Source organism: Natrix helvetica (assembly GCF_964273705.1).
Source record: "Natrix helvetica genome assembly, chromosome: 2".
In the NCBI taxonomy this organism is placed as follows: domain Eukaryota; kingdom Metazoa; phylum Chordata; class Lepidosauria; order Squamata; family Natricidae; genus Natrix; species Natrix helvetica.
The window spans coordinates 190109171-190134851 of NC_138552.1; the positions used below are offsets into that span (position 1 = coordinate 190109171).

The following is a 25681-nucleotide window of genomic DNA, read 5'->3' on the forward strand; positions in this document are numbered from 1 at the left end:
CGAGAATAGCCAGGTTGAAAGCTAGAAGACTTGCCCAAACTTTTCTGTGGGTTCTGTGGGCGTGGTTTGGGTGGGTGTGGCTTGGTAGAAAGGTATTGCCCCACCTTGCCATCAGTGACGTTGAGTTTGCCACGCCCACTCAGTCACATAAAGACCCTCACCAAGCCACGTTACCCAACCGGTAGGGAAAAAAATTGAAACCACCACTGGTCAGGTAGCTATGGAAATCTAAATCAATGAACAAATGCTGTACAATTTTTAAAAATAAAGAAGAATTTAATGTTACTCTGGTCTATGATCCCTGCAGAGTTGAGAATTAAAAATTACAAGATTACATAAAGACCATTCTTGGAAGGTCATTTCTGATTCAAGCCATTTGAAAATTTATATCACACGTTATTTTCCTCCACTGAGCTGGAAATAGGCTCATGGATCCTCCTGAATATCCCAGCAGAACTTGAAGGGCAGCTTTTCCATCCTCTCCTTAAAGACACGGTCAAACCTTTCACTCTGGGCAACAGTCATGAGGTTCTTCCAGTCCCCAATAGTGCCTGGGAAGCAATGGTTAAAAATATGTCAACAGGTTTTTTTATTCAATTAAACTAGAGGCTATTTATGTCATCCTGTCACCAAAATGGTCATTCTTACGCATTTTTCTGTGACTAAGTTTGTGTTTGAATGTATATACAGTCATGTAAACAGGACGTATAGCCTGCTTGAGTTCCATGGTTTTATGTATGCGAACATAGTAAAAATCTGCTCCTTAGCAGTTCTTAAATGTAACTAAATACAACCTCAGATGAACAAAATGACATTACACCATGTCTTGATTTATTTTATAAAAAGAAACAAAATGGTGAAGCTGTGTCTGTAAAACTTATGATTCAATAGTTTTGGAAGAATTTTCATTCCATTTTGGAAGAATTTGGCTCACTATTCTTTGCAACATTACTTGACAACATTACATAATTGAAGTTTGTGAGCATTTGTTTATGTACAGTTCACTTGTGGTCCCACCGTAGCAATCAGGTTGAGGTCTGGACTTTGACTGGCCCATTGTAACACCTCAATTCTTTTCCTTTTCAGCAATTCTGTGGTATTTTTGCTGATGTGCTTAGGGTCATTGTCCTGTTGCATGACCCAACCTTGGCCAATCTTTAGCTAACAGACTGCTGGCTTGAAATGAAATGAAATTTAATTTGTTAGCCGCACCCTCTCCAAAAGGACTCGGGGCGGCTTCACATGTGACTCTGGAATAATTTGGCATTAATGGAGTTGATGGTCAACTCAGTGACTGCAAGGTGTCCAGATCCTGTGACTACAAATCAAGCCCAAATCATCCCCCCTCCACCACCATGCTTGATGGTTAGTATAGGATGTTTGTGCTGATATCCATGTTTGGTTTTTGCCAAACGTGGCACTTTGTATTGTGGCCAAACATGTCCACTTTGGTCTCATTCGTCCAATGGACAGTGTTCCAGAAGTCTTGTGATTGTTCAGCTGCAACTATGGAAACCAAAGCTGTGCTGCCATGCTGTTTTCTTTGTCACTGTAGTCATGAATCAATGGTCTCCCAGGGAGGTTCTAAATTATCTTGAGTTCACCCAGTTGGTTCAATGCTTAAGAGAAATGATTGATGGTTTCTGATCATTGGATAGGTCCCTGCAGGTTTAAAGGAGATAGGTCTAAGACTGGAGGACAGTGCATTCATATGTCGGAGAGACTTTTTTTTCAGTTTGATAATAAGTAGATTAGCCTTTCCTGGTTGAAAAGATTAGTCAGTGACATCACTTATACTCCAGTTGAGTGCTCAAATACTTAAGAAGGCTGACCTTTAGTCAATCATTGTGTCAGCAATGTACTTCTATATTTCAAAAATGAGCTAGAGAGGACATCGAACACGATTGAGTAATAAACTAATTTGGAAATGTAAAACGGCTCAAGGGGAACTTTCTTAGCTGATGTAGACTTGTATCACTCTTGTATCACTGTATTCATAAATTGATTGAAGTGTTGCTATAAAAATCAGTATGTTTTAAAAATGCAAAGAAAGTTCAGATTTACCTGCCAAGCAGGGGTGTGTTTCAAAATTTTTTACTACTATTCTGTGGACCTATTGTGTAGGTGTGGCTTGGCAGTCATGTGACCGTGTGAGAGTGGCTTGGCAGTCATGTGACTGGTGGGCATGACTAGGTCGGTGTGGTCATGTGATTGGGTGGGCATGGTCAACTCGATGTCACTCACATGGAGGAGCACCTTACCTGGCTTCTCATTGCCCCTCTCCTCCCAGCCAGTCCTTGCCTAGTCTTGCATCTTATGGTGGGAGAGGAAGCGTTTTCAATGTCATCTTCCCCTTGATACTAACCAATAAGATGAGATTTTGCTGTCAGAAGACCTGATGTACATTTCCAAATATTGTTTATCATTATTCTCTTGGTAACAGTGAGTTGAGAGATTTATAAAGAATAACAGAGTTGGAAGGGACCTTGGAGGTTTTCTAGTCCAAGCCCTGTTGAAGCATGATACTAGACCCTATACCAGTGGTTCCCAAACATTTTTAGTCCACCGCCCCCTTGGTGCTACAAACTGATCCTCAGTGTCCCCCACCCAGTGGTGGAATTCAATTTTTTTATGACTGTTCTGTGGGCATGGCTTGGTGGGCATGGCTGGGGGAGTCATGTGACTGGGCGGTTTGCACGATGGAAGGAAGATAGTAACAGTAAAATTCAAAACTGTAACAATTAATTGCACATTTATTCAAAATCCAATTTAAAAATCTTTGTAGTTAATGTTAATTCAACAGAATTGTTGAACATGATCCAATGATACCAGGTTTTCAAAGTCTGATAGTCATTTATCACGAACCTTAATAATTAGTAACATAGTAAACTTAATAATATTTAGTAACTACTTCACTGTTCAGTAAATTCTTAATGTGATGGTGGGCTTGATAAAGTGATACCAGTTTTCCAATGTCTGGTTTTAAGTCACTTAGCAGGAATTTTAAATCACCACGTTCAGTAATCTGGAGTCGATTTGTTTGCTTGGAGAGAAGGTGGATGACCACACTGAAGCCACGTTCCACCAAATGTGATGTTGGAAATGCAACAAGGAGCTTCTTAACCACTGTCCATAGTGCAGGATAGCGATCAGAAATTTCTTTCTGTAACCAAAACTCTTGGTACGATTTCTTGAACTTTGGCTTCAGCTCAATGTCACCAACATTTGCTTGAATTATTTGATGAGATTATTGCATGGTACCTAGGGATTCCCAATATGGAAAGCAAGAATGGGAACATTTTAACAGATCTATATGTTCTTGGGTTATAATTTTCACTAAAGAACCATGGGGATGGAAAGGGAAATATAGACAATGGAGTCCAATCCCCTTCCTCAACAGTTTGGAAGCAAAGAATAACTCTAGCAAAATGTAGCCTTTTGCGGAATCATTTTCTTTTTTTAATTATTATTATTATTATTTATTTTTTCCCAATACAACTCATGCAAAGGGTCATCCACAACTACATTACATTTTCCACACTCATATTTGTGATTCCTTATAACTTCTTTAAGCTAAACATTTTTAGTACAAATCAACGCATTGACATATATATCACTAATGCAGTTTCCTATCTCTTCCATTGACGTAATTAACACCTTATGTATTGAATACAAGTATATCAAGTATAGGTTAAACATGAATTGAAAAACATATAATTCAAATGTATAAGCTGTGAATTTATTATATAATCACAGGCAAACATTGCACTTATGCCTAAGTCCTCTACCCACGTACATTATAAGACAGATAAAACTATCTTAGCTGGCTATTGTAAATATTACTCTGCTAATTCAACAAGAAATGCTACTACATGAATCCTTAATGGAGAACACAGTTAAAAGTCATTTTAGAACCAGAAAAATAATAAAACACCAGGACCAGATGGAATACCGGTGGAGCTATACAAATATAATAAAATAATATTGGAAGAGTTAGGGGTGGAAATGTTTAATGAAGTTTTAGGAAAAGCCAAGATACTGGAATCATGGACAGAAGCAATAATATCGCTAATCCCAAAAGAAGAAACCAGCCTAGAAGAAATTCAAAACTACATGCCAATTTCATTACTAAACTCCGATTATAAAATATTTGCAGCAATTATGGCAGGAAGAATCAAACAGGTTTTAAATGAACGAATACACCCGGACCAAAACGGATTTTTACCCCACAGACACATTAGAAATAATATGAGAATCATCCTAGATATAATAGAGTACTACGAGGCGCATCCAGATAAACAAATGGTACTGGTTTTCCTTGATGCACAAAAAGCATTTGACAACGTAATCTGGAAATTTATAATAACAATATTGGATGAGATGAAATTCGGTGAAAAATTTATAAAAATATTAGAAGGATTTTATAACAATCAGACAGTCAAAGTTCTGATGAATGGAGAATTAACAGAGAAGATCGAAATAAAAAAAGGAGTCAGACAGGGATGCCCCCTCTCTCCTTTGCTATGTATATTGACTTTGGAAATTTTATTAAATGAAATTCAGAAGGACCAGGGAATAAAAGGTTTAAGACTCAAAAATGAAGAATATAAGGCCCAAGCCTATGCCGATGACCTAGTATTTGTACTAGAGGACCCATTAGAATCCAGTCGGAAATTAATTCAAAAATTAGAAGAATATGGCGAAGTGGCAGGATTAAAGATCAATAAAAACAAAACAAAAATGATAACCAAGAACATGACAAAAAAGCAAGAAGAGGAACTGGAAGTAACAACCAGAATGCAAATAACTAAGAAAGTGAAATACTTGGGGATCTGGGTGTCGGCAAAATGTTCCACAATTAAAGATGATAACTATAATAAAAGTTATTATAACTTTTATTATTAGTGATACAAATAAATAGTTAGAAAATTGGAAAAATATTCAACTATCACTCATGGGACGTATAGCGACAATTAAAATGAATATTCTACCAAGAATCTTATTCCTGTTGCAAGCCGCACCTATTAATCCGGGTAAAAAATTCTTTCAAGAATTAAACAAAATAACCGCTAGGTTTATTTGGCAGGGACGAAAAGCTAGGATTAAACTAAAGTCAATGCAAGACAGCAAGGAGAGGGGAGGTTTAGCATTACCAAATTGGGATCTATACGCATCGGCAGTATCAATAACATGGGTGAAGGATTGGATAGAGCTAAAGAATAAAAGAATTTTGACTTTGGAAGGCCATGATTTGCAAGCAGGCTGGCACACATTCCTATGGGATGATAAAAATAAAACGCACAAATATTTTCAAAATCATTTAATTAGAAGAGCGTTATTGCAAAAATGGCTCAAAAAAAAAAAAAAAAAACCCACTATGTGAAAATTCCGAATTGGCTATCACCAACAGAAAGGACGATTCATCCAAATTTTATAGATTGGAACAAAATGCTAAGATATAGAGACTTAATTGATAGACAGGGAAACTTAAAAACAATTGAAGAATTGGCAGAACAGAACATGAAAGTTGACTGGTTAACTTACCTTCAAATCAAAACTAAATACAATAAAGATACCAAATTATATGACATTGAAACAGAACCACATGAATTGGATAAAATCATTCAAAGCCCAGATAGAAAAATGATAGGGAGAATATATAAATTTCTCCTGAAGTATAAAATGGAAGAGGAAATTGTGAAAGAACAAATGATAAAATGGGTGCAGAACTTTGGATATAATATTGAATTAGACAAATGGGAAAAATTTTGGGGAACAAACTTAAAAATGACACTCTCAGTTGCATACAAAATGTTTTATAGATGGCACCTGGCACCAACAAGGTTAGCTAAAATATCATCAAATACCTCCCCATAATGTTGGAAATGCGAATCGATACATGGAACGTATTACCATTTATGGTGGACCTGTGAGGAGGCTAAAAAGTTTTGGAAAAAGATCAAAAATTGGCTGGAGGCAATAACGGGAATTAAAATAGAATGGAAACCGGAAATCTTCTTATTAGGAATAATGTCTGCGAAATACAAAAAAGAAATCCAGTATTTAATACTACATATAATAACGGCGGCAAGGATTGCCTATGCCCAGAAATGGAAAAACAAACTAACTCCAAGTGAAGATGAAATAATAAGAAAGGTAATGGACTGTGCTGAAATGGACAAACTAAAGAAATTCAGGGAAAAGAAGAATCAGAATTCTACCAGATATGGGATAAATGGTATAGGTGGATGGAGGAAAGAAACAAGAATCAATGAAGGAATGTAACAAAACTTAAAAATAATAGTTATGGGTAAAATAAGAAAGTTAAGAATGGCGAAACCCAAATAAAACAAAATTGAATGGGAAAAAATAAAATAAAAATAAAAATAAAAACTTAGTTAATTCTTGGTGATTAATAAGTAGAACGTTGTAGCTGCTTATAGAATGTTTTTGTTTTTAAAATGTTTATTCATTAACAGATAACCCATCATGACAATAATAATGAAATAATAACTCTGGTAAAAACAATTTGGATATAAATTACAATATGGGACCTGGGGAAAAGATTTACTAATTTTATTAATATTTTTTTCTTTAGATTTGGTTATAAAGATGTAATCTCTCCTGGGTACTTATAAATTCTAGTAATATATTTTTGTCTAGATTTATTATAACATAAATATAAATGATTCTAGACAAAAGCACGTTTAAACAAATACAGTTAAATGAGAATGATGGTATATTGATGGTATAAAGATTTTTGATTTAAAATGTACAATTCAATATGAATGAAATATAAAGAATGATTGTAGTAAAGCATGAAATTTATTTGTAACCAATCAACATGCTTTCTGGAAGATGTAATGAAGAATGTTTTTGTGTGTTTTTTTGTTTAATTAAAACAATAAAATATTAAAAAGAAGAAGAAAAAAACAAAAAAAGTTTTTAAAAAAAGTCATTTTAGCAATTTTCTTCCCAAGTTAATTCAAAATGTATATCCAAATGTTCCTCTATTTTTCCCCAAGCACTAGGGAGGATTGTATTCAAAACCAGACACTTTTGCTGTGTGTGTGTGTGTGTGTGTGTGTGTGTGTGTGTGTGTTTGCTTCTGGTCTCCAGAACGAATTTCACCCGTTTTTCAAATTTTGGTCCCATTCACATCTCCCTTAGGATTCAGAGCCTTGCAAGGATCCCTGACTTGTTTATAGCGCAGGGCTGCATGGCTGCCTGCAAAAACGGGCGTGGGGGTGGGGACGGCGGCAGGAGCTTACCTCCTAGGTGCTGGCCGCACCGCACAAACTACCGCGTGTTGCCCCGGGGAAGGGATGTCTGGCCACCACCAAAGGGCTTCTGCCAAGGTGCCCCCTGCAGGCAAAATAGCGAGCGAGAGAAGGAGGATCAGGCAGGGTACTGAGGCCCCTTTGCCTCTCTTCGCTCCCACTTTGTCTTGATGAGGTTGCTGCAGCTGCCGGGCACAGACGGATGGAGGTAGCCAGAGCGGCCTGGGCAGGCGAGCGGGTGAGTATGGAAGATTAGGCAGCTCGCTCGCCCTCCCGCCCTCCCAGGCTGCCCCGCCGCTCTGACTACCTCTGTCCGTCCGCACCCGACAGCTGCGGGGACCTCATCAAGACAAAGTGGGAGTAAAGGGAGGCGAAGGGGCCTCCCTTTGATCGCTCGCTCCCACTGCCCGTCTGCACTATGCTAGCCCTGCCCACTGCTTACTGAGCCATATAGCTCAGGATTAAGATACCAGCGCTGTAAAGGAATTGTTCTGAATAAATGCTTTTGTCATTTTTTTCAAGCATGTCTCAACTGAAGCTTCCTTACTGTGCTTTATTTTATTTTTTTCATCAAGTTGGAAATGGACTCCATTCATCGTGGATATCACAGCAAAATTTGAAGGGCGAATTTGCTGCTCCTTAAAAAGATTTTACTCAACGCGACCGTCAGGGTGCATTTCTCAGTCACCAGTAGTATTTGTTACAGGGAGCAGAGAGAACTTGCAGGTAGCAATGAGCAGAAGAACATTTCTTGTTTATTTTGGAAAGGACTGGGTTGGCGTTACATGTGGGATGAAGTCTGCATCATGACGTCACAATGCAAATTATGTGATTTAGTCCCTCAGCTAATAAATTCAAAGATGTGATGACAGAGTTATCATCATCATTACAAGTAGTCCTCGTTTAGTAACTGCAATTGGGACCCACAATTTGGTGGTTAAGAGAAGCAGTTGTTAAGCGAAGCATCACAATATAATGATCTTACTTTATATTTTCCTTTGCTTTACAAACCTACGAAGGACATACATGTGAGGACTGGTTGCAAAGTTACTTTTTCAGCACTGTTGTTCATCTACGGTCACCACACAAGTGTCCATTTTCTATTATGGGATTACCTCCAAATAAGATACTACTTGGTGTCCACTTTGAGCAGAGCTTTTTTTCTCATAACAATCTGAATGGGGAGATGACTTTCAGGGAATTCAGCAGCAGCATGATGATTATATTGTTTGTAGACTTTTCAGCAGGCTGTTTTTCCAGATTCAGCCTTTACAAGGTAATTGCTCTTAGGAATTTTTCAGTGGGTCCAACCATCTTTCATTAACCAATTTCGTTGTATTTATTTTGTACAATGACAATAAAGACTATACTATACTAACCTCCTGTTTCTCCACTACTGATAAATTAACTTTGTTCCCAAGGCACTTGTGCAAAAATTTTGAAACCATGAATTATCACTAAGCATAGTAGTAGCATAATCTCTTTATTCTTCTGCGTCCCTTCATCTTATTCTTTTGCTTTCCAATTTTAACATTTACCTTTTACATGGGTTTGGGGCTCCTTGGTTCTCGGAGAATTGCCATTGTTGGTGATGGATGGGGTTGTGCTGTGCCAGACAGACTCAGTGTGTGATCTGTGAGTTCTTCTGGATTTGCAACTTCTGCATGTCTCACCTCTTGTGATTGAAGGCAAAAGGAGAAGGTGACACAATGGGATAAGATTGTTAGATAGTCTCATCAATAGTCTCAGGGAGACAGTAGATGACAGGAGGCCTGGCATGCTACGGTCCATGAGTCATGAAGAATCAGACATGACTCAGCAACCAACAACAACACCTCTTGTGGGAGTTGCATTGATTACTGATCTGCTTCTGGAGGCAGTTCAAGATGCTCTATGGGGCTTGGAGCCAGCATGTTTGAAAGACTGTCTGTGTTAGGGTGTAACCAACAGGTTGGGTAGACAATATATTGCACAAGGCATGTTATGTATCTTTAAGAGAGGAGCTCTGCTAATTAGTAGATTACAGCATTTAAATTGCAGCTGATGTTGTTGCTCTCTCTCTCTCTCTCTTGATTGATGTATGATAACTGCTGTCTAACTGTTACTACTGTTGCTACTACTTACTGTGTGTAAGTTATTTGCTACTTGTATCCAAGTTATCTTGGTAGTATTGGACTGTTTTTTCTGTGTATGACTTTTTGGCTGTGTTTATGGATTTTGCTATATTCTTCAAAAAGTAAAGTTTATTTTGTTACTTTACTATCCATTATTCAGTGTGGTTGCTTTATCTATCGCACGCTGCGTATACTTTACAGGGTTGCTCTGTTATAACCTCGACCTGGGGTTCATTGCTAGTGCTTAATCGCACCAGTACCTAACATTCTGCCCTTTGTTACCCTAGCTCACCAGAATTGGAAGACAAGGTAGGTTACAGGTACCATCTATTATGGAGGTGTATCTTGTGGGACTGAGGAAAAGGGCCTTCTCTGTGGTGACTTCCTCCCTTTGGAATATTAGACACTGGAGATAAGATTGGCCTCACCTCTTTACTTTTCTGGAAGGTTCTGAAGATATGATTTTGTCAGTGAGCCCTAACTGATAAGGAGCTGATCAAGGTGTAACTGTGGTCACTGTTGCTGAGGTGGGTGAGGGAATTTGAGTTTTACACTTTTAATGTTGGAAGCCACCTGGAGGTGGCTATATGAGCTAGGTGGCTATATGAACTTGTTTAAATAATAAATAACATAATTTGATGAGATGTAGGTTATATGCCTTTTTTTCAATCTCTTACCTGCCCATCCATGGGGTGCCAAGATTTGTAGTACCCGGAGTATGTTAGCTCCCCCCCCCAAAAGAAACCTTTAAAAACTTGATTTTCTCTTTAGGAATTGGGCTAAGATGATTTGTGAAGGAATGTGTATCTTCAGGGAAGCGGGAAATATAAAAAATGGATCTAGCTGTTGCGAATATGTTGGTTTTGGATTTTTTCTTGTCATATTCTTTTTTTTCCCTATGTTGTCTTTGTGAGTCTCTATTTCATGTATAACACCCAAAGTCAGGTAGCTATGGAAATCTAAATCATTAAACAAATGCTGTACAATATTTAAAAATAACACAGAATTTAATGTTACCATGGTCTATGATCCCTGAAGAGTTGAGAATTAAACATTACAAGGTGATATAAAGATTCTTCTTGGAAAGTCATTTCTGATTCAAGCCGTTTGAAGGTGTGCATCAGACATTATTTTCCTCCAGTGAGCTGGAAATAGGCTCATGGATTCTCCTGAATATCCCAGCAGAACTTGAAGGGCAGCTTTTCCATCCTCTTCTTAAAGACACGGTCAAACCTTTCACTCTGGGCAACAGTCATGAGGTTCTTCCAGTCCCCAACAGTGCCTGGGAAACAATGGTTAAAAATATGTCAACAGTTTTTTTTATTCAATTAAACTAGAGGCTATTTATGTCATCCTGTCATCAAAATTGTCATTCTTATGCATTTTTCTGTGACTAAGTTTGTGTATGAATGTATATACAGTCATGTAAACAGGATGTATAGCCTGCTTGAGTTCCATGGTTTTATGTATGCGAACATAGTAAAAATCTGCTCCTTAGCAGTTCTTAAAAGCAAGTAAATACAACCTCAGATGAACAACATGACATTACATCATGTCCTGATTTATTTTATAAAAATGGAACCAAAATGGAAAACTTACGATTCAATAGTTTTGGAAGAATATTGGCCCACTATTCTTTAGAACCTTGCTTCACTTAATTGAAGTTTGTGAGCATTTGTTTATGTACAGTTCATTTGAGGTCCCAGCATTTCAATCAGGTTGAGGTCTGGACTTTGACTGGGCCATTGCAACACCTTAATTCTTTTCCTTTTCAGCCATTCTGTGGCATTTTTGGTGGTGTGCTTAGTGTCATTGTCATGTTGCATGAGCCAATCTTGGCCAATCTTTAGCTGTTGGACCGCTGGCTTCACATGTGATTCTAAAATACTTCAATATACAGAGGAGTTCATGGTCTCTTCAGATGCAACTTTGGAAACCAAAGCTGTTCTGCAATGCTGTTTTTAGAGAGAAGAGGCCTTCTCCAGGCAACCTTTCTAAACAAACCATACTGTTCAGTCCTTTTTCCAGTTGTACTGTCATGAACTTTGCCTTTCTTTTTGTAAAATAAATGATGACACGGTGTAATACGTCATGTGTTGTTGTTCATCTGAGGATGTATTTACCTACTTTGAAGAACTGCTAAGGACCAGATGATTTTTACTATGTCTTAATACATAAAACCATAGGACTCAAAGAGTGTGTGCTTTCTTTTTCACATTACTGTATATAAAACATTTCAGGGCTTCAGGTGGGGACTGTAGGGATGAAGATCAAAAGTTTTCCAGTGGTGGTTTACACTCTTCACTTACCTTGCCTACTGTGGGCTTCTCTGAGTCTGAGAAAGAGGGTAATAGTTTGAAAAACCTGACTAACTTGGAACATTGCACGTTCCTCAATTATCAAAGGAATGCTTAGCCACCTTCCTGTCCACTAAACAGTTCTTAGAAATCTGTATTGATAGTTTTTGGGCAGGAAATTGTTTCTTACTATCTTAACTAGAGCTGGATTACAGAAGGAAGACTTGATAAAAGGGCAAAGTTCTCTCTATCTAGAAGGTGTTGAGTGATTCCCCTGCCATAAGTATCTCTTACTGGGAAGTCATGGAATCAGTGGTCTCCCAATGAAGTTCTAAATGATCTTGAGTTCATCCTGTTATACCAATGCTTATGAGAAACAATTGATGGCTTTTTGATCATTGGATATGGCCCTGCAGGTTTAGAGGGGCAGTTCTAAACTTGGAGAACAGTGCCCTCATGTCGGAGAGACATTTTTTCCCAGGTTGAAAATAAGTAGATTTGCCTTTCCAGGTTGAAATGATTAGCTAGTGACATCACTGTTTCCAGGAAGATGTCCCGGGAGTGGTGCTTCTTTCATGTTCCCAACAAGGTGCTAGAGAGAATGACAGGAGCTCACCCCACCATGCAGCAGCACTCAGATTTCACACATGGGCTTGCTAACTTCCAACCAGAGTCCTAACCATTTGACCTTCCGCAATCCTGGTGGGGGAGATTACCCAAGGTAGAGAGTGAAGAGGTTGTGTCTCTACCAGAGGTGGTATTCATCCAGTTCTGAAAGGTTCTGGAGAACCAGTAGCGAACATTTTGAATAGTTTGGAGAACCGGCAAATAGGCTGGCCCTGCCCCCACTGCCTCCCAGCGTCCCAGATGATCTTCTTTTGTTGCCCTAAACAGGAGAATGGAACTGGAAAGCAGGTTAATGGGGTGAGGAGGGAATGGGGCTTTTGCAGTATCCTTCTCCTGCCACGACCACAAAGCCATGCCACACCCGGTAGTAAAAAAAATTGAATCCTACCACTGGTCTCCACCATCCTAAAGTGGTCAGTATGAGCTAAAACAACCCACTCCCAAAGGATCATTAGACTGTGCAACCAACAGAATGATCATTGAAACAGGTCAGATTATATCCACACCCGAAATTTGTTAGGGTGAAAAGAAGAAAATCACTTCAACATTGGCACAACCAAGAAAGGCTTACGGCTTTCTCAAATGTAGGCTGCTGATGAGGCAAACACAAAATCATGGAGAGACCCCAGAAAGAGAGGCTGTTGGGACATATCCATACCACTTTAGAAAACTCCTTTCAGATGAAGGTAGCAACCCTGGTTTCAGATGAAGCCTGTCAGATTCTATAAGCCCCAGAGTATGAATTATTACTAATCTACCTTTGCGAAGAAAGTTTCCTTTGCTGAAATCTAGAATCTCAGGAGGCATGAACGTGTAGTTTGCTCTAGAATCCACCTTCATGTTATCAAATGTAGCTTTATCCACCACATCATCCACCTCCTTTTCAGTTAGTTCTCTTCCTAGGAAGTTGCATATTTCCAGTACGGAACTTCTCAAATCCTGCAATTTGATACAGCTTTATATTAGTTTATCCCTAACAATGGAGAAAAGATGGAAAATTTTGGTGATATCTTTAGGGAATTCTCAAGATTACTTCTTCGTTATACATATCTTGCATATTAAACTTTAATTATTTTCAATCTCTTCTGAGCCCAATCAGGAAAATATTATGAGAGACTTTGGCTTAGATTTTGCTGATTACAGGAACATTGTGCTAATTGGATTTCCCTTATTTATTAAGTCTATCAAAAATTAGGTCAGCTTTGTTTTGCTAAACCGGTTTACAAGACATGCATCATGTGAATTCTAGCATGACAAGCCAAGTGCTCTCAAATATAGCTTTTAATAATCTTTTTAATGTCCAGCTGACGGCACTCTAGTTTCCTGGATCCTCCACCATGCTTTTGAAGAGATCGAAATTTATTTTTCTTCAGAGATCTCATCAGTCACCCAGGAGATCACAGAAGTAACCAAGATTGGCTACTCCCTATTGCATAAGTTACTTATACATGTCATCATTTCCAAAGCTTTCTGTGCTTAATGATTGTTCATATTGCACTACACAACACAAACAGATCTTACCTTTTTCATTTCTTCATAAGACAGGAAGAGAATATTGAAATCACCCTTATGAGCATTCCAGCCTTCTACATGGTCTAGCCACGGACTATAAAACCCTGATAGGAGGAAATGAGTTTAACATAAACATGAGGATTAATACTTGAATGTCCTGCACTTAATTTTATTATCCTGGTGGGCCTAAAGATCAAAGCATGATAGTTTAACAAGAGGCTATCCTAACATCTACATGGTCTAGTCACGAAATACAAAATACGAACTGCAAAACACTGATAGGTTCATCTCGGTCATGCAATGACCCAGCTACCATTATGTCCTATTCTAGTTAAACATTCATAATATTCAATAACAAAAATTTCTAATTCTTCTTTCTAAATCATTATTTGCAATTTGCATCCAATTTCCTTATGTTGTACCCTTGCCTATATATACCTTATTATCATCATCCCTCCTTTATTTACCTATATCCAATATCATAACATTTCCCCCCTAATATTCAAAACTTAACTATATCTAACTTAGTTCTTTTTGTAATTATTTTTTCTATAAAATCCAAGAGGGTTTCTAATCTTCCGTTCATGGCTACCATCCATTATTGCTTATCATGACACTACACATTGTATACATTATTATCATTATCAATTATTGGTTTATCTATATCTATTATCACTAAATTTCACTACGTTTAGCTATTTTTAAGTTATACTCTTCCATCTATCCACCTGTAGCTTTCCAGTAACAAAACAGTATCATATCTTCTGCTGTTTGTGGATCAGTCCTCTTATCTTCTCTTTAATCAATTTTGTATGGACTCCTCTTAGCAACTCTTTGCTTATAAAATCTCTCATGTAATTTCAATGCCCTTCTTCTGTTTCCTTAATCCGCTTATATTTAATTGTCAGTGGTGTTATCAATAATATTGCTAATAAGGTTTCTCTCTTTAAATCCATAAATTCTTTTATTTTTTCTTCTTCTGTATCTTACCATCTGAAGTAAGTTTCGCCTCCATTTAATTCCTCTTTCAATATTCCACTCTTTGCATTTTCAGACCAATCACCATTAATATCAGGAGTTTTAGTTTGTTTATATTCATTTTCCTCTTCGGTTTTTTGAATTTTAACTGCCACTTTATCCATTTGATAAGCCTCTTTAACTTCTCCCTCATATTTTGCTGTCAATTGGATTAAATCATCCAACTTCTTCTCAATCTTCTCACATGTATTTGATAATTTTGAGCAGTTCTGCTGTGAAGGGAGGAAGAAAACTTTGGCTTCTCTCTGCTGCAGCATTCAACGTGGCTGTTTTTCTCCTTCTCAGGCTCATGCACACAGAGCAAACATGAGAAGGAGGCGAGAATAGCCAGGTTGAAAGCTAGAAGACTTGCCCAAACTTTTCTGTGGGTTCTGTGGGCGTGGTTTGGGTGGGTGTGGCTTGGTAGAAAGGTATTGCCCCACCTTGCCATCAGTGACGTTGAGTTTGCCACGCCCACTCAGTCACATAAAGACCCTCACCAAGCCACGTTACCCAACCGGTAGGGAAAAAAATTGAAACCACCACTGGTCAGGTAGCTATGGAAATCTAAATCAATGAACAAATGCTGTACAATTTTTAAAAATAAAGAAGAATTTAATGTTACTCTGGTCTATGATCCCTGCAGAGTTGAGAATTAAAAATTACAAGATTACATAAAGACCATTCTTGGAAGGTCATTTCTGATTCAAGCCATTTGAAAATTTATATCACACGTTATTTTCCTCCACTGAGCTGGAAATAGGCTCATGGATCCTCCTGAATATCCCAGCAGAACTTGAAGGGCAGCTTTTCCATCCAAAGATTTTTGATTTAAAATGTACAATTCAATATGAATGAAATATAAAGAATGATTGTAGTAAAGCATGAAATTTATTTGTAACCAATCAACATGCTTTCTGGAAGATGTAATGAAGAATGTTTTTGTGTGTGTTTTTTGTTTAATTAAAACAATAAAATATTAAAAAGAAGAAGAAAAAAAACAAAAAAAGTTTTTTAAAAAAGTCATTTTAGCAATTTTCTTCCCAAGTTAATTCAAAATGTATATCCAAATGTTCCTCTATTTTTCCCCAAGCACTAGGGAGGATTGTATTCAAAACCAGACACTTTTGCTGTGTGTGTGTGTGTGTGTGTGTGTGTGTGTTTGCTTCTGGTCTCCAGAACGAATTTCACCCGTTTTTCAAATTTTGGTCCCATTCACATCTCCCTTAGGATTCAGAGCCTTGCAAGGATCCCTGACTTGTTTATAGCGCAGGGCTGCATGGCTGCCTGCAAAAACGGGCGTGGGGGTGGGGACGGCGGCAGGAGCTTACCTCCTAGGTGCTGGCCGCACCGCACAAACTACCGCGTGTTGCCCCGGGGAAGGGATGTCTGGCCACCACCAAAGGGCTTCTGCCAAGGTGCCCCCTGCAGGCAAAATAGCGAGCGAGCGAAGGAGGATCAGGCAGGGTACTGAGGCCCCTTTGCCTCTCTTCGCTCCCACTTTGTCTTGATGAGGTTGCTGCAGCTGCCGGGCACAGACGGATGGAGGTAGCCAGAGCGGCCTGGGCAGGCGAGCGGGTGAGTATGGAAGATTAGGCAGCTCGCTCACCCTCCCGCCCTCCCAGGCTGCCCCGCCGCTCTGACTACCTCTGTCCGTCCGCACCCGACAGCTGCGGGGACCTCATCAAGACAAAGTGGGAGTAAAGGGAGGCGAAGGGGCCTCCCTTTGATCGCTCGCTCCCACTGCCCGTCTGCACTATGCTAGCCCTGCCCACTGCTTACTGAGCCATATAGCTCAGGATTAAGATACCAGCGCTGTAAAGGAATTGTTCTGAATAAATGCTTTTGTCATTTTTTTCAAGCATGTCTCAACTGAAGCTTCCTTACTGTGCTTTATTTTATTTTTTTCATCAAGTTGGAAATGGACTCCGTTCATCGTGGATATCACAGCAAAATTTGAAGGGCGAATTTGCTGCTCCTTAAAAAGATTTTACTCAACGCGACCGTCAGGGTGCATTTCTCAGTCACCAGTAGTATTTGTTACAGGGAGCAGAGAGAACTTGCAGGTAGCAATGAGCAGAAGAACATTTCTTGTTTATTTTGGAAAGGACTGGGTTGGCGTTACATGTGGGATGAAGTCTGCATCATGACATCACAATGCAAATTATGTGATTTAGTCCCTCAGCTAATAAATGCAAAGATGTGATGACAGAGTTATCATCATCATTACAAGTAGTCCTCGTTTAGTAACTGCAATTGGGACCCACAATTTGGTGGTTAAGAGAAGCAGTTGTTAAGCGAAGCATCACAATATAATGATCTTACTTTATATTTTCCTTTGCTTTACAAACCTACGAAGGACATACATGTGAGGACTGGTTGCAAAGTTACTTTTTCAGCACTGTTGTTCATCTACGGTCACCACACAAGTGTCCATTTTCTATTATGGGATTACCTCCAAATAAGATACTACTTGGTGTCCACTTTGAGCAGAGCTTTTTTTCTCATAACAATCTGAATGGGGAGATGACTTTCAGGGAATTCAGCAGCAGCATGATGATTATATTGTTTGTAGACTTTTCAGCAGGCTGTTTTTCCAGATTCAGCCTTTACAAGGTAATTGCTCTTAGGAATTTTTCAGTGGGTCCAACCATCTTTCATTAACCAATTTCGTTGTATTTATTTTGTACAATGACAATAAAGACTATACTATACTAACCTCCTGTTTCTCCACTACTGATAAATTAACTTTGTTCCCAAGGCACTTGTGCAAAAATTTTGAAACCATGAATTATCACTAAGCATAGTAGTAGCATAATCTCTTTATTCTTCTGCGTCCCTTCATCTTATTCTTTTGCTTTCCAATTTTAACATTTACCTTTTACATGGGTTTGGGGCTCCTTGGTTCTCGGAGAATTGCCATTGTTGGTGATGGATGGGGTTGTGCTGTGCCAGACAGACTCAGTGTGTGATCTGTGAGTTCTTCTGGATTTGCAACTTCTGCTCAAAGAGCAGGTGGTGGTCATGGCCAGGGGGTCTGTCTGAAATTATGGGTTGTGTACCCTTGCATCTTTCCTGGACCAACCTGCCCTCCTCATGGTCCTGTGCTCCAGCTATCTCCTGTTTGAAGTACTGTTATGCACTGTGCAAGGGCTTATCCAGAAGTTACAATTAGTTCAAAATTTCTGCACACTTGAAATGTGTGCATGTGTCACCTCTTGTGATTGAAGGCAAAAGGAGAAGGTGACACAATGGGATAAGATTGTTAGATAGTCTCATCAATAGTCTCAGGGAGACAGTAGATGACAGGAGGCCTGGCATGCTACGGTCCATGAGTCATGAAGAATCAGACATGACTCAGCAACCAACAACAACACCTCTTGTGGGAGTTGCATTGATTACTGATCTGCTTCTGGAGGCAGTTCAAGATGCTCTATGGGGCTTGGAGCCAGCATGTTTGAAAGACTGTCTGTGTTAGGGTGTAACCAACAGGTTGGGTAGACAATATATTGCACAAGGCATGTTATGTATCTTTAAGAGAGGAGCTCTGCTAATTAGTAGATTACAGCATTTAAATTGCAGCTGATGTTGTTGCTCTCTCTCTCTCTCTCTTGATTGATGTATGATAACTGCTGTCTAACTGTTACTACTGTTGCTACTACTTACTGTGTGTAAGTTATTTGCTACTTGTATCCAAGTTATCTTGGTAGTATTGGACTGTTTTTTCTGTGTATGACTTTTTGGCTGTGTTTATGGATTTTGCTATATTCTTCAAAAAGTAAAGTTTATTTTGTTACTTTACTATCCATTATTCAGTGTGGTTGCTTTATCTATCGCACGCTGCGTATACTTTACAGGGTTGCTCTGTTATAACCTCGACCTGGGGTTCATTGCTAGTGCTTAATCGCACCAGTACCTAACATTGGTTATGGGCCCAGATGCCCTGCCTTAACCATATTTTTTTTTTAAGCACCACTTTTTGAAGGTGTAACTGTGGTCACTGTTGCTGAGGTGGGTGAGGGAATTTGAGTTTTACACTTTTAATGTTGGAAGCCACCTGGAGGTGGCTATATGAGCTAGGTGGCTATATGAACTTGTTTAAATAATAAATAACATAATTTGATGAGATGTAGGTTATATGCCTTTTTTTCAATCTCTTACCTGCCCATCCATGGGGTGCCAAGATTTGTAGTACCCGGAGTATGTTAGCTCCCCCCCCCAAAAGAAACCTTTAAAAACTTGATTTTCTCTTTAGGAATTGGGCTAAGATGATTTGTGAAGGAATGTGTATCTTCAGGGAAGCGGGAAATATAAAAAATGGATCTAGCTGTTGCGAATATGTTGGTTTTGGATTTTTTCTTGTCATATTCTTTTTTTCCCCTATGTTGTCTTTGTGAGTCTCTATTTCATGTATAACACCCAAAGTCAGGTAGCTATGGAAATCTAAATCATTAAACAAATGCTGTACAATATTTAAAAATAACACAGAATTTAATGTTACCATGGTCTATGATCCCTGAAGAGTTGAGAATTAAACATTACAAGGTGATATAAAGATTCTTCTTGGAAAGTCATTTCTGATTCAAGCCGTTTGAAGGTGTGCATCAGACATTATTTTCCTCCAGTGAGCTGGAAATAGGCTCATGGATTCTCCTGAATATCCCAGCAGAACTTGAAGGGCAGCTTTTCCATCCTCTTCTTAAAGACACGGTCAAACCTTTCACTCTGGGCAACAGTCATGAGGTTCTTCCAGTCCCCAACAGTGCCTGGGAAACAATGGTTAAAAATATGTCAACAGTTTTTTTTATTCAATTAAACTAGAGGCTATTTATGTCATCCTGTCATCAAAATTGTCATTCTTATGCATTTTTCTGTGACTAAGTTTGTGTATGAATGTATATACAGTCATGTAAACAGGATGTATAGCCTGCTTGAATTCCATGGTTTTATGTATGCGAACATAGTAAAAATCTGCTCCTTAGCAGTTCTTAAAAGCAAGTAAATACAACCTCAGATGAACAACATGACATTACATCATGTCCTGATTTATTTTATAAAAATGGAACCAAAATGGAAAACTTACGATTCAATAGTTTTGGAAGAATATTGGCCCACTATTCTTTAGAACCTTGCTTCACTTAATTGAAGTTTGTGAGCATTTGTTTATGTACAGTTCATTTGAGGTCCCAGCATTTCAATCAGGTTGAGGTCTGGACTTTGACTGGGCCATTGCAACACCTTAATTCTTTTCCTTTTCAGCCATTCTGTGGCATTTTTGGTGGTGTGCTTAGTGTCATTGTCATGTTGCATGAGCCAATCTTGGCCAATCTTTAGCTGTTGGACCGCTGGCTTCACATGTGATTCTAAAATACTTCAATATACAGAGGAGTTCATGGTCTCTTCAGATGCAACTTTGGAAACCAAAGCTGTTCTGCAATGCTGTTTTTAGAGAGAAGAGGCCTTCTCCAGGCAACCTTTCTAAACAAACCATACTGTTCAGTCCTTTTTCCAGTTGTACTGTCATGAACTTTGCCTTTCTTTTTGTAAAATAAATGATGACACGGTGTAATACGTCATGTGTTGTTGTTCATCTGAGGATGTATTTACCTACTTTGAAGAACTGCTAAGGACCAGATGATTTTTACTATGTCTTAATACATAAAACCATAGGACTCAAAGAGTGTGTGCTTTCTTTTTCACATTACTGTATATAAAACATTTCAGGGCTTCAGGTGGGGACTGTAGGGATGAAGATCAAAAGTTTTCCAGTGGTGGTTTACACTCTTCACTTACCTTGCCTACTGTGGGCTTCTCTGAGTCTGAGAAAGAGGGTAATAGTTTGAAAAACCTGACTAACTTGGAACATTGCACGTTCCTCAATTATCAAAGGAATGCTTAGCCACCTTCCTGTCCACTAAACAGTTCTTAGAAATCTGTATTGATAGTTTTTGGGCAGGAAATTGTTTCTTACTATCTTAACTAGAGCTGGATTACAGAAGGAAGACTTGATAAAAGGGCAAAGTTCTCTCTATCTAGAAGGTGTTGAGTGATTCCCCTGCCATAAGTATCTCTTACTGGGAAGTCATGGAATCAGTGGTCTCCCAATGAAGTTCTAAATGATCTTGAGTTCATCCTGTTATACCAATGCTTATGAGAAACAATTGATGGCTTTTTGATCATTGGATATGGCCCTGCAGGTTTAGAGGGGCAGTTCTAAACTTGGAGAACAGTGCCCTCATGTCGGAGAGACATTTTTTCCCAGGTTGAAAATAAGTAGATTTGCCTTTCCAGGTTGAAATGATTAGCTAGTGACATCACTGTTTCCAGGAAGATGTCCCGGGAGTGGTGCTTCTTTCATGTTCCCAACAAGGTGCTAGAGAGAATGACAGGAGCTCACCCCACCATGCAGCAGCACTCAGATTTCACATATGGGCTTGCTAACTTCCAACCCAGAGTCCTAACCATTTGACCTTCCGCAATCCTGGTGGGGGAGATTACCCAAGGTAGATAGTGAAGAGGTTGTGTCTCTACCAGAGGTGGTATTCATCCAGTTCTGAAAGGTTCTGGAGAACCAGTAGCGAACATTTTGAATAGTTTGGAGAACCGGCAAATAGGCTGGCCCTTCCCCCACTGCCTCCCAGTGTTCCAGCTGATCTTCTTTTGTTGCCCTAAACAGGAGAATGGAACTGGAAAGCAGGTTAATGGGGTGAGGAGGGAATGGGGCTTTTGCAGTATCCTTCTCCTGCCACGACCACAAAGCCATGCCACACCCGGTAGTAAAAAAAATTGAATCCTACCACTGGTCACCACCATCCTGAAGTGGTCAGTATGAGCTAAAACAACCCACTCCCAAAGGATCATTAGACTGTGCAACCAACAGTCTCCGCCCCGAGTCCTTTTTGGGAGAGGGGGCGGTCTAGAAATGCGAAGAATAAATAAATAAAATAAATAAAATAAACAGAATGATCATTGAAACAGGTCAGATTATATCCACACCCGAAACGTGTTAGGGCGAAAAGAAGAAAACCACTTCAACATTGGCACAACCAAGAAAGGCTTACGGCTTTCTCAAATGTAGGCTGCTGATGAGGCAAACACAACATCATGGAAAGACCCCAGAAAGAGAGGCTGTTGGGACATATCCATACCACTTTAGAAAGCTCCTTTCAGATGAAGGTAGCAACCCTGGTTTCAGATGAAGCCTGTCAGATTCCAAAAGCCCCAGAGTATGAATTATTACTAATCTACCTTTGCGAAGAAAGTTTCCTTTGCTGAAATCTAGAATCTCAGGAGGCATGAACGTGTAGTTTGCTCTAGAATCCACCTTCATGTTATCAAATGTTGCTTTATCCACCACATCATCCACCTCCTTTTCAGTTAGTTCTCTTCCTAGGAAGTTGCATATTTTCAGTATGGAACTTCTCAAATCCTGCAGTTTGATACAGCTTTATATTAGTTTATCCCTAACAATGGAGAAAAGATGGAAAATTTTGGTGATATCTTTAGGGAATACTCAAGATTACTTCTTCGTTATGCATATCTTGCATATTAAACTTTAATTATTTTCAATCTCTTCTGAGCCCAATCAGGAAAATATTATGAGAGACTTTGGCTTAGATTTTGCTGATTACAGGAACATTGTGCTAATTGGATTTCCCTTATTTATCAAGTCTATCAAAAATTAGATCAGCTTTGTTTTGCTAAACCGGTTTACAAGACATGCATCGTGTGAATTCTAGCATGACAAGCCAAGTGCTCACAAATATAGCTTTTAATAATCTTTTTAATATCAAGCTGACGGCACTTTAGTTTCCTGGATCCTCCACCATGCTTTTAAAGAGATAGAAATTTATTTTTCTTCAGAGATCTCATCAGTCACCCAGGAGATCACAGAAATAACCAAGATTGGTCACCTCTGCTACTCCCTATTGCATAAGTTACTTATACATGTCATCATTTCCAAAGCTTTCTGTGCTTAATGATTGTTCATATTGCACTACACAACACAAACACATCTTACCCTTTTCATTTCTTCATAAGACAGGAAGAGAATATTGAAATCACCCTTATGAGCATTCCAGCCTTCTACATGGTCTAGCCACGAACTATAAAACCCTGATAGGAGAAAATGAGTTTAACATAAACATGAGGATTAATACTTGAATGTCCTTCACTTAATTTTATTATCCTGGTGGGCCTAAAGATCAAAGCATGATAGTTTAACAAGAGGCTATCCTAACATCTACATGGTCTAGTCACGAAATACAAAATACGAACTGCAAAACACTGATAGGTTCAACTCCGTCATGCAATTATACAGCTACCATCTGTGTCAGGGATAGCAATAACATTAGCACTTAGACTTATATACCGCTTCATAGTGCTTTTACAGTCCTCTGTAAGCGGTTCACAGAGTCAGCATATTGCTCCAACAATCTGGATCCTCATTTAATCCACCTCGGAAGGATGGAAGGCTGAGTCAACCTTCAGCCTGGTGAAATTCGATCTACCAAACTGCTGGCAGCTGGCAGTCTACAGAAGTAGCCTGCAGTATTGCATTGTGACAACTCCACCACCACAGCTCTTTCTACATTGTTAATGCTTGAGTTTCCTCCATTGTGATGCTGGTGGGCCTAAAAATCAAAGCAGGACAGCACAACTGAAGGGCTGCCCTACCGTCACTGAAGAATGAGAGTTGTAATTAATGTGGTTGCATACTCCAACTTGTTATGGGGGGATTTCTGTTAAGATGCTCCTATATTGTTTTGTTTCTTTGCTTTTTCTTATTTGGAACTTTTGGGGCAATCTGGTTTAATTTTTTTATACTTCTTCAAATATTCAAAGAACTCTGATTATCTCTTTTCTCTTTCCAATCCTTAAATCGCTTCCTCTGTGATATCATTTGAGTATTTGGTTCTTTAACTAACATTCATTTTTTAAAAAAACTTTACATTCTATCCATCCATTCCAATGCATTAACATCCCTATTTTGAACTGCTAAACAATTTCTCTCCATTTTCTCCTCCATATTAAGTATATCTTAGTATTTCTCATCTCTCTCCATAAGAAGCTGCCTTCTCTTGCCTCTCCCTCTCACTTTTACATCAAAGTTGTCCTAGGAGCCCTTCATTCTTCTGTACCCACTCTTCCTACAAAAAATATTTTTGTAGAATATTTGCATTATAGAGAATCATTATTTATTTCTTATGTAAGGAGAGAGAGTGTATTGTTTGTTCTTGGTGGGAAGAGGATTGAAATATATTCATAGTCTCTTATCTAAAACAAAAATGGACAAAATGTTGATACGATCAAATTCTTCTTACCTTTGCCAGCCACAAACTTTTCAAAGAATATATCAAAGTCTTTTGGGGTTTCTATTCTGACTAATAGTTTGTGAAAATGATAGTTAGAAGCCAAGACATCCTTTGGATTTCGAAACACATAAATGATCTGTAAGATAAAGATGATAATACCTAGTCAAAAAAACAAGAAAAAAACAAGAAAAAAGAGAGATTGACAGCAAAGCGTACAGAGAGTTTATCAAGTAACTCTCATACATTCATCTAACAGGTTCCATTCTATCACGGGATCTCAAAGCTCATTAGGAAAACCATGTTTGAGAGCCTTCCAGCAGACCACCAGGATTGGGGCCAACATCGACTTGGGGCAGTGCTTCTCAAATAGTTGGGCGCGCCCCCCAGGGGGGGCGCGAGGCTCCGTAAAGGGGGGCTCGTTTGATCAGAGTGGGCGCTCCGGTGCATCTCCTCTGCCCGCTTTTGTTCCGCCCTGGTGGCAGGGATTGCCCGTCAGGATCACTGAGCCTGCCCGCGTCTCTCTTCCCTCAGCCGCCCCTTCTCTTTCTCCTTCTTCCGACCGGCCCTCACAGTCGCGACTCAAGCCTATCCATCTCGGGCAGTCACAACAAGGCGACTGCTCCTCCTGCGGCCAGCGGCGGCGCCCATTTATCAGGCCTCCGACCCGGAACCTTTATCGGCTGCTGGAGCCGTATGGGAACCGGATCTAATGCCGGCTAAATGGGTGGGAAGTAAGGCGGGGCCCCGGTGGAGAGAAGCGAAACCCGGGCTTCAAGGATGCGTCTCTGTCTGGAGAGTTTCCAAGGCTCCGTGGTAAGGAAAGGCGAGAGTTTCCTAAGCTTAGAGCGCTCCGGTGTTTTATCCCGCTCTCCTTCCCTTTGAGCCCCACTGCAGAGAAGCTCGTTGAGGAAACCAATCGGCGAGCATTTGGTTGGCATAAAAGTCAAAAGCCTCTGCAGCTCCCTCCCTCCCTAAGTCGGCGGTCATCTTAAGGACCACTTGGACAGTCTTCACATCTGGGATGCGTGGGTCTTTCCCACTGAGACGAGCAGGTGTTGTTTCTAGAAATCACTGCATGCAGGATATATATGTGTGTGTATTCATGCATATACAAGTGTCATTTCTTCACTGTTATCACAGAAGTGAGTACACCCCTTAACATTTTGTAAATATTTAAGTATACTTAAATATTTACAAAATGTTAAGGGGTGTACTCACTTCTGTGATACTCTATATATAAATATATGTATGTATATGTTCTAGCTGTGCTCCTTTAAATCTTTTCTGCTACAGTTAATAAAGCTATTCTTTGTTGTAAATTGATCCACATTTCTTTCTTTTTTTATTCTCTTATACGTTAATAAGGATACAGTGTTATGCAGAGGTGTACTTATAACAATTTTATAGACAAATGATACTATTTACAGTCGCGCGGGGCGCGCGAAATGTTTTCTTCTTCCTAGGGGGGGCATGACAGAAAATCATTGAGAATCACTGACTTGGGGGAAAGATTTTCCATA

General features: G+C 39.3%; 2 protein-coding genes across 3 annotated transcripts in view; both read right to left on the minus strand.

Moving 5' to 3' along the window:
• Positions 1 to 303: 303 nt before the first annotated feature.
• On the minus strand, positions 304 to 16783 carry LOC309387423 (amine sulfotransferase-like; the record flags this gene model as incomplete). Its single annotated transcript, XM_081943901.1, has 4 exons — positions 304 to 551; positions 13077 to 13257; positions 13840 to 13934; positions 16735 to 16783. 4 exons carry the CDS (start codon positions 16781 to 16783, stop codon positions 427 to 429), a joined length of 450 nt encoding a protein of 149 aa, XP_081800027.1. The 3' UTR covers positions 304 to 426.
• A 2574-nt stretch (positions 16784 to 19357) lies between these two features.
• LOC309388060 (amine sulfotransferase-like) overlaps positions 19358 to 25681 on the minus strand; it is an 8740-nt gene continuing 2416 nt past the window's right edge. Inside the window, exons 4-7 of one of the 2 annotated variants that reach the window (XM_081945033.1) lie at positions 24171 to 24297; positions 22868 to 22962; positions 22096 to 22276; positions 19358 to 19613 (exon numbers count right to left, since the gene is read on the minus strand). In XM_081945033.1, the coding sequence (XP_081801159.1) occupies positions 19489 to 19613; positions 22096 to 22276; positions 22868 to 22962; positions 24171 to 24297 (528 nt within the window). In that variant the 3' untranslated portion in view covers positions 19358 to 19488. Of the gene's footprint in view, positions 19614 to 21829; positions 22277 to 22867; positions 22963 to 24170; positions 24298 to 25681 lie in introns of those variants that run through there. The other variant, XM_081945032.1, reaches the window with a different exon arrangement.